Genomic DNA, 10,000 nt, shown 5'->3' with positions numbered 1-10,000 from the left:
GGAGTGCTTCCGCATCAAATTAGCAAACCAATTACACTGTCTGAAAGTTGCTGTGACAAAATGAAAAACAGTTTTGGCGAGTGGCAATCAACCCACCATTGGAAAATGAGAGAACTAACACCTCGTGATCTTTAATCCAGAAATGTCGAGTGCCGAGGAAGAAAATGAAATGGTGGTGTTGAATGTTGAAGTGGACGCATGGGAAATATCATTAGGCCAGATTGCACTTGAGGAGGTCATTGGTTCAGGAACATTTGGAACAGTTTGGCGAGCAACTTTGAGTCGTAAAAATGGGAAACCAGGCATACGTTTTGTTGCAGCAAAGTGCTTTTCTCGTAAGTAGGATTCGGCTTTGTTAATTTATAGTTTCCATGGGATACCTTTTAGTTAAAGAGGACAGGGAAAATTTTCACTGCAATATCACAATTGCTTTAATGAACTGCCTGTCACGTAGAAGCTTATAAAACCTCGTTCAACATGCACGATAAAAATATGCCGTAACAGAAAGAAAACAAAAATCCTCATTACTATATTTTATGAAAGGGTGCAGCAAAAATCATCAATTCTCAATCCACTCTTTCATAATCTGCCCACCTTTATCTTAACTTCGAAACAAATGCAGAGATTACCAAAATAGATCACCTTTTCCTAACAAGTTAACTAATTCTTTTCTCCTGCTTGATCCTTATTCATTGCAAGTGTGCAAAGATATTTTGTTCTTTAACTTTTATTTCAAGCTTCCATGGAGACGTCTTACCTCAAATACACCAGATTTTTACCCTCGTTGCACATTAAGGAATAAGTTCCTCATAAAATTCATAAATAAATAATACTTTTAACAATAATTTATAAAGCCTATTTTCCACTGCTAAATTGCAGTTTAAAATACGATATAAGATGGTTAAATACCCCCAACTGGTTGACAGAGTGGAGATTTGAATCGATCAAACACTGAATCAAGAGCAGGCGTAGCTTAATTGACTGGTGCGCGTCTTTGACCGCCAGAGGTCACAACTTCGATTCTCGGCGACTTAAATGTCTGCATGTTGTAACACCTTCCTTTAATTTTTGTAGCTGTAGCACTAACTATATGTAAAATGGAGCGCTGACAAATGGAGGGAGGGTAAGAAGCGCACCATCGGCTTCCATTGATATCAGCCTCCTATCGGAAGGAACTACGGGCATTAAAAAAAATGGACTTACTTTTATCACAATGCCTCATGACTTAAAGAAAATGAGACAAAGACGAGTCTGGGAAAAACAACCGTGTTATTAATAGTTCATAACCAAGGAGGTAGAAATCCATGAAACTCCGCAACAAGTCATGTGTCCAATCTTATTGTACCCTGGTGTCATTTATTGTAGCCACATCTGGAGATGAAGGAAAAGCCGCTCTGATGAGAGAAATCGAGTTGGGCAAAGTTATTGGAGACAGCCCTCAGCCGAATATTGTTCAATTCATTGGTTGTGTCACCAACCAAAGTAAGGATCTTATCGCAACTGCTAAATAGAAACAGCTGTGAGAAATTTGCACCAATAGTAGAAGACCGCTAGTGAAAACCTAATCAATTGATGATATTCAGGGCTAAATTTGTCTATTTAAGCAAATTGTTTGGGTAGTTCTAGCCCATTTTTGCCGTGTTACACGAGTAATGAGATAATGGCCGTTTTCATCACATTGCCCAAGAACAAATTAAACCCTCTTAACGTCAAGATCAATTCCAACAATTGCATAGCATAAGGCCAAGAAACAGAAAAACAGAACAATTGAAAAAAAAAGAAAAGGTTAATCATCAAAGCAATACCATGGTATAATGACAAAAGATATGACCTTTGTTTTTCAATCCAAAACGCAAACCCTTGAAGCTGATAGTTTTAGTAAAAAAGCGAATGGTTGGTTATATAAAACGGTCACGTGCCTGATTTCACACTTCTAAAGAGAACCCACTTGGAGCCTCTTCATACAAGAGAGTTTTGGAGGCTTTGGTTTATGTATTTATTTTTATTTGCAATTATTTTCTTCTTTTTTTTTTTGCGTGTGTGGAAGAAAGTGGCTCAGGCTGCAAAGACCATCAGGGAGAGATAAATAATTTAAAGGAATTGTACATTTTGCATGACAATTGTATATTTTATCTTTAAAAATATGTTAAATTTTTAATCATCTCTTACTCACTACACTTTCGTCATATTAAAATATTCAGTATTTAGTATTTTTTTTTTATCATCATAGAAAGTTCTTCACACAGTTCTTTCCATCATACAGAGAAATAGTACAAATATGTGGAAATTATGAGCAACGTTGATTAATGTTTTTTTTTTAATTATTATTACTATTATTATTATTATTATTATTATTTAATTCATGTCTCTTTTTTTTCTCACTTTTACATTCATTCTTGGGTAACATGACCTTTAACTTGGGGAAGGTGTAGATATTTGTCCTTTTCTTCATTCTCACCCTCTCTGCTCATTCAAGATGAGCCGCTAATATGCGATACTGACAAAGGTGGTTGGCCAAACTGTGATCTTCCAACACAGCCGGAGCCACGCAAATACTGCTTTATTTGTTTACTTCTTAAAAGCGTCTAAACGTAATAATGATAGAGCCCATATCCACCTTTCCGAGAAGCTAACAGTTTGAAAGATGTCCAAACTCTGTGTAACCTTCACAGTACACCCAATTTTGATCATGGAGTACTTACCCCGTGGGGATCTTCTGGGGTACCTGAGAAAAAGCCGTGGAATTTTCGACAAACATTATAGCGGAAAACTACAAGTAGCGCCACTGAAGACCTATGACTTAATGTCATTTTCAAACCAGATTGCTACTGGAATGGTGTTCTTGGCATCCAGAGGGGTATGTGACACGAAACAAGCATGCCGTAAGATATCATGGTATTAATGTAATGTAGCAGATATTACATTTATCATGTCAACTTCACAAGCTATTGTGAATTGACTGAATGCTCTCGACCAATCAGATTTTTCATAGTGAGTCTGATGTATAATAATTAACAATTATTGGATTAGGTTTTCGTATGATAGCGATAATTATCAAGGCCAAAGGTTGTGTTATCTGCCGAAGCTGAAGGCTGAGGTGGATAACACAAACTGAGGCCTTGATAATTATCGCTATAATGCGAAACCCGAATCCAATAATTGTTTTATTATGCATATTACTGCGCTGCACTTGTAAAGACAAGAGGACTGACTCATCCATTTTTTTGGATGAGCGGCAAATCAAAGAGTTTTTCTGCGGTTGGCAGAGTTATGCTACATGCATAAAACTACTGTCTGTAGGTATGACGTCATATATAAAATCTCTTGCCTGTAGAGAAACAGAGCAAGCAAGAATTAGCTGCGTGCTTACCCGGGCGTGCCTATAGCCAATCAAAATCGCGCTGGTGACACCAATGTATAACAATACCTATTAATTTTTCCAAACGTTAAGTTTCGTTAACTTCCTCTGAGTCATTCCGAGAAAGCTTTAACTTTAGACCCTCTTGCAGTCCTGTTGTTGATAGGGAAATGAAAATCGCACCTCTTCACTACAGGTGGGATTACAGAACATATGATCCTGTACGCGAGCATGACTAACGTTGATTATTTGCTTTTTGTAGATTATTCACCGTGATCTTGCAGCACGAAATGTACTTCTTGATAAAAACCGTGTGTGCAAGGTCACTGATTTTGGGTTATCTTACCGGAACTTTAAATATGGACATGGTAATGCCAAAAAGGTGGGTTCCTTTTCACATTGTTCCCGGCATACCTCTTTGACGTTCTGTTTTTAACGTTAAAATGCAATGCTGTTTTCTCCCTAGGGCTGTATGCCAATAAAGTGGACGGCACCTGAGATACTCTTTGGAGATGCTGCAAATCTGTCAAGCAAAAGTGATGTGTATGTGCTTTTAACGTTTAAATTTCCAGAATTTTGAAGTATTTAGTGCCTAAGACACAATTGTATCAGGTCAGGAAATGCAATAATGTTAGCGCGTAAGAGGAAAGCGATTCTCTTCAACCCCGTTTGGTTTGTTTAAGGTATATAAACATGAATAGTTAGTCGCATTGGTCACTGCGTGCAAACTCAATTCGATTGATACTATATTTAAGTAAAGGAAGAAAAAAGAAGGAACTTTATTTAAGGTCTAGTTGTTCTAGGGCTGAAGCACAAGTATATAAACGTAAATAGTTAGTCGCATTGGTCTCTGCGTGCAAACTCAATTCAATTGATACTATATTTGAGTAAAGGAAAGAAAAGGAAGGAACTTTATTTAAGTGTCTAGTTGTTCTAGGGCTGGAGCACAGATTGGGGACACCGTAGACTGAAATCAAAAATCAACGCATATCAAGTCAAATATTGAAAACCTCTCTGTGCATAGTAGAGAACCAACAAACTCAACCCATACATGCTGCCTAGATTATTAGTTTTTTAACAAGAAGAAAACAAAGAGTTGTTGTTGATGGCGTTGTTACGAATCATTTAAACATTAATAGAGGTGTCCTCCAGGGGACTGTATTTGGCCCTACATTTTTTTCTATCATGGTCAATGATATCAAGGTCATCGCACCAAATCAAAATTTGCTTGTAAAATTTGCTGATGATTTAACTATTTATCTATTGTTGAATGGTCAACTGTTAATCCCATGCAACTAGACTTCAAGAAAACTTGGGAGATACGTCTTAAAGGCAAACCCACTAAGGCTTTACCAGTTCCTCTGACTTTTATAGAAAGGAAACCCAGTATGAAGTTTCTGAGTGTAACATTTCAGTCTGACCCGTGTAACTGGGATTAACATCTAGATAATATCCTATCGAAAGGTAGCAGTCGTCTGTATAGCTTACGTGTTTGTCATTTCTACGGATTACCATTGGATCGTCTTCATCTTCTTTTCATTAGTCTTCTTTCACCTATATTTACATAAGCTGTGGAAGTATGGGGCTGCGCTTATTATCACTAGCAGTGAAGTCGTATTGACAGGCTGTTCAAAAGAGCTTTTAAGCTTGGTTACTGTAATGAGCTCTTTTCCATTGAAAATATTTTTCCCTGAAAGACAAGACATTATGGGGCAAAATCCCTTATAGTAATTCAACCACAGCTTTATATGACTTCCTGTCACCAGAGCGAACTATGTTTACGTTACGTAACAGGCGTCACAACTATATCATCCAGTTTGTCAGAACTGACCGAGGGTTTCAAGAGAACTTTTGTAAATAGATGCTGGTTCTCTAGTTAGTTAGTTAGTTAATTAGTTGTCTGTATGAATTAATTTATATCATTGCAAGGAAACACGTTTGTTGTTTAGAGTGTTTTAATAAAGACCTTTATTGCTATAATAATAAAATATTATTATTATTATTATCATTATCATTATTATTATTATTATTATTATTATTATTATTATTATTATGCCGAGTCTGGGAATCGAAACCGGGCCACATTGTTGGGAGGCGAGTACTCTCACCATTGCGCCATCCCTGCAACCCAGTCCTAAATGAAACGTGTGCGTGTGTATGTTTGTGTTTCTGTCTTACAGGTGGTCTTATGGAGTTGTTCTCTACGAGATATTCACAATTGGTGGGTACCCATGAAATTATTTCAAGCTAAAAGGTTTGAATTAAGAGGGATATCACAGGGATGTGTGAGTTCAATTGTTATCTCCCGTGGCTAACCGCGGTATTTTTGGTTGTGTGTTTGTGTTTGTTGGCCTGTTTTGGTTAGTTCTAAAGCCTCGCTACCTAACATTGTTTTTTAAGGTGAATTTACATGAAAATTTCCTCATCTACTGAATTTTCTTGTTTATTTTTGTTTGTTTGTTTTTTCTTAATCACTTTGCTGTTTAACGAGTGTCTGCTTGCTTCTCACGTTTATATTTGATTATGTGATAAGTGTACGAATCCTCTGTAAACGCCATTAAGCGCCTTCTTCCATTGAAGCCTTAAATTGTATTTCATTTCAACAAAAATCGTAACAAAACATTTGACAATCAATAGGAGGCATACCATACCCTGGTTGGTCTGAGCTCAAGACAATGGAGGAGTTGAAAAAAGGATATCGCATGCCGAAGCCCGCGCACATCGCCAACAACCTGTGAGTTTCCGTCCCCATTTTACAAAAATAAGCAACTCGGCTTTTGTAAACCCAAGATTTATTTATTTATTTATTTAGTTTCTATTATATATATATATATATTTAAATCATAGTGCACTCCAGGCAATATACCTTATTTGAAGGAAAGAATTCAGGGCAAACGTTATGACAAAGAAGTGAACAAATGATCGTGGACTAGAACAAATACTCCAACTGATGTGGTTGGACACTTCCTAGGAATTACATAATAAAGAATTTGGTCAGGCAGATAGAATAACGACTGTTTCACAATGAGTTACTAAGTATTATTTAATGTTCAACCTTGGATATTTCGTTGCTAGTTTTTTGATGAGTTCACTCATTCTCGGTTATCAACTCATATAACTTCTTAGAATGGGGTGCGCCCCTAAGAAATGACTAAACTGACATGTGTCCTTTTTTGCAAAATACTACCTATTTTAGAAGACTGCAGGTCATCTCGGAGGGGGTAGGGGGCACCCCGAACCCTTCCTCTACATCCACTCCTTGAATGACCTAATGTGGAAACCGATTGTGTCAGGTGTTGCCAAGCTGGAAATTGATTGGTCTTAGTTTGCAAGTGTCCAGGCGTTCAGTATTTATTGATAATTTAATGAAACAATTGTTACATTCCCGCTTGTTGGATATGAGACTGGTTAAACCCAACCCGGCGCTTCAGGCATCGTTGGCTATTTACCATCTCATATCCAATTAACACACGCTCATGGAATAATTTTTGGACAATAAAAAAATGCGACAGAACACTTCTTAAAATCATTCTAAGATCTAAAAGGATAAAAAGCTGAATAATAATCGACGACATTTTGACGTTACCGTAACGTCATTATCAAGTCAAAAATGTATAAAAACTAAGTCCTATAATGCTAAGGCGAACAATAAGGGATGAGAATAAGTTAAACAAAACGTTTCGCACGTATGGAGTCCGTTTGGACGTTCAAAAGAGGTTTGAATTTCTTAATGTAAAACATTTTAAACCCTATACAATCAAATTTGCCTTAGCACCTTCTCATAATCTTGAAATGACTCTCATTCAAAAGATCGCTCCTGCCATGCGCTTCATGAAAATGCTTGCCGATTGCCGAATTTTTGTGTTCAACAACACGTTGAAAAAGGTGTCGGGAATCGCACAGATCACATACAAAATGATAAACAACGCATTGCTGATTGACAATTGACGGTTTGACTTCTTTAGGCTTGGGATCTTGTTCTAATTTCTCATGTTGCTTTCAAGAACTGGCTGCAATGTGGGGCCAATCTGTTTACTAAGATCATGCAACTGCCTCCGAACAGCATTAGCTGAAACTTGATCTTTGAATGGTAGACTAATTCTGACTGTCAGCCTCGTTCCCGGAGCTTCTCAACGAGGTTGTGACTACGTTGCTCTCGTCAGTATTTCTCTCCGCTACGCTTACTGAATACTGGCGAGGTTGACATAGTCAGAATTAGTCTACTATTTAAAGATCAAGTTTCAGTTAATAGATCTCAAACCTAAAAAAGCCAAACCGTCAATTGTCAATCATCCAAACGGACTTCACACGTGAGGAACTTTTTGTTTAACTTGTAAATTATTTCCATCTTTTTTGTTCGTCTTTGTATTTATAGAACTTAGTTTTTATACATTTTTGACTTGATAATGACGTTACGGTAACTTCGAAACGTCTTAGCTTCGATTTTTACTCAGCTTTTTAGCTTTCTAGATCTTAAAATGCTTTTAAGAAATGTTCTGTCGCATTTTTTTATTTGGAAGATGTTGGCAATAGCAGAACGTGGACGTCTTTTAATTGCCATTTTTTTGCTTTGAGGTTTAGTTATTATTCACAACGAATACCATTTTATATTTTCTCAAAGAAACAAGTCACAGATAAATTCTATGTCAAGAACCCCTTTTATCTGTGTAAACACTAACCATCCCTTACGTCAAGTCTGGGATAGCGAGATACTTTCTCTCTGTCATGTTTAGTGTTCATGCTATACTTTACCGGAGAGCTTTATCTTTCAATAGGTTTCCAAATCAACATCAGAATGTCCGATCAAGAGCAATGGCATTATATCCAACAAAAAATGTCGCAAGACCTTAAACGTGGAATCAATGCATTTTGCAGGAAAAAAATACCCAAACATAAACCTTTATGCGAAAGGGTTGAAGGAAGAATTGCTGGAGATATAGGCTCATCGCCTCCTCCCTTTCTATCATCAGGTATAACTTGATGGAGATGTGCTGGCTAGAGGTCCCAATACTCCGCCCTGATTTCGTAAATATTTCCAAGAGGTTGCGCTCGTTCATCGAAGGAGAGGTAAGTAACAAGACGTTTTCAAGGGCCTTTTATTTCCATGCGATATGCTGAAAGACTGATATTTTTGCAAGGCGTTGCTTTGAGCGAGCTCTGTTTGCTGGGAAACAGATATTAATACCACATATGTTTGGGATATTTTGGTCAAGCCCTGTTGGGATAGGCCGTTTATTTAAAATCAGCATGGTACCCTCTAAGAGATAACCAAATATAGACGGCATTATTCCAGAAAAGGTGAGGGCACACCCGCTATCCACAAGAAACTAAGAAAAGAGGAGGGGAGGGGGAAATGATCTTGACTCTCTTGAATTAGTTAGTGAAAGAGGCCCTACGCCTGTCTTCTGCACTGGATAAGAGCTAGAGAAAGTCCCGGATGACAGGAATGCCCCAACTGCATCGTGGAAAATAACTAATTAGGCATGTCACACTCCACATAAATCCATTTAGTTTTCTCTGGACAATAAATTCCATTTTTTTAAACGTTCAATTTTTGCGATTATTATAATAATAAGGTTGCAACGGGTTCTAGGGAGATACTAAATGAAGGAAACATTGGATGGGATTTTTTTCTGAAAGACAAAACATGGTTTCCTTCTTATTTTTATGAACCGGAAGAAGGGAAACTCGGCGATACCAGTGCAATTGCTAAAGCTAGAACTGAGAGATGAAGTTGCCTTATTTGGAAGTTGTTGCTGTACATGTAAAATGGTGTAATAAAATGGGTTGAGTGCTATGTAGAGTAAAATTCAAATTAGAATGCTACCATTTCTTTAGGGCTACCCACTCTGACACGTTTTCAAAATTCTACAAAATGTATTTATTCCCAGTGGCGTTATATATCGTTTTTTAGTACCTATTCACCCTAGATCGTTCGAAACCTATATAGGCAACTGGATTCAATATCCTGTCCATGTCACCATTTTCCTCTTCAAGTATCTGCGTGTTTAACTCTTTACGAGAAACGTGTGAAGTTTAAAGTGTTACATTGTCGGAGTTTTTGGTTATTTTGTTGTGGGTGATAGGCATAAAGACGTTTCTACGATGAATTTCAGTTTCGTCGATTACACTTTATTTCAAGCAAATAAAAATTAAGAAAGAGAAGTAAAAACTAATTGCATGATATTGAGGAAACCTTTGTTATTTCTATATGTTGCAGTACCTCCCGTTGGTGGACGAATCAAAGTACGATGGAGCAAAATACTCAAGAGTTGAGGACGTGGGTGCTGCAGCTGAAGATGATGCAAGAGCAGTTCGTTGGGCCACAAATGTAAATGCCTCAAAAAGAAAGTGGTCAAGTCTGAAAGTAGGAAGAAGCAAAATCACTGAATTTTGGTAGATGCTAGCTGAAGTAGTTGTCATTCAGTAACAGTACTAGTTTTTAGAGTCAGAGAAAATGTGAAAACCAAAGGCTAGTCCTAATTCATATTTAGGTCAATGGAAAAAGGCGTAGACAATCACACAGACAACCCTAACACACAGTTTTGTTCTAATGTCGTAAACTCCAAAAGACCACGGAATTGAGCAGTCTGAGTTTCATTCCAGATTAACTAAATGAGAAAATATTGTGACAAGTTTTGG

At 37.3% G+C, this 10,000-nt stretch overlaps 1 protein-coding gene across 1 annotated transcript in view; it reads left to right on the top strand.

Annotated features, from left to right (window-relative positions):
* The window catches only part of LOC138003092 (vascular endothelial growth factor receptor 1-like), a 63,000-nt gene that overhangs the window by 50,715 nt on the left and 2,285 nt on the right, over window positions 1-10,000 (top strand). Inside the window, exons 8-16 of the mRNA XM_068849031.1 lie at window positions 141-335; window positions 1,366-1,482; window positions 2,673-2,857; window positions 3,621-3,740; window positions 3,825-3,901; window positions 5,539-5,579; window positions 5,996-6,092; window positions 8,329-8,425; window positions 9,579-10,000. The exon at window positions 9,579-10,000 is cut by the window's right edge and continues 2,285 nt beyond it. Of these exons, the coding sequence (XP_068705132.1) occupies window positions 141-335; window positions 1,366-1,482; window positions 2,673-2,857; window positions 3,621-3,740; window positions 3,825-3,901; window positions 5,539-5,579; window positions 5,996-6,092; window positions 8,329-8,425; window positions 9,579-9,758 (1,109 nt within the window). The 3' untranslated portion in view covers window positions 9,759-10,000. The remainder of the gene's footprint in view (window positions 1-140; window positions 336-1,365; window positions 1,483-2,672; window positions 2,858-3,620; window positions 3,741-3,824; window positions 3,902-5,538; window positions 5,580-5,995; window positions 6,093-8,328; window positions 8,426-9,578) is intronic.

Source organism: Montipora foliosa, chromosome 5 (assembly GCF_036669935.1).
Source record: "Montipora foliosa isolate CH-2021 chromosome 5, ASM3666993v2, whole genome shotgun sequence".
In the NCBI taxonomy this organism is placed as follows: Eukaryota; Metazoa; Cnidaria; class Anthozoa; order Scleractinia; family Acroporidae; genus Montipora; species Montipora foliosa.
Note: the sequence above shows the minus strand (reverse complement) of the source record. Positions and strands in the feature narration are given on the sequence as shown.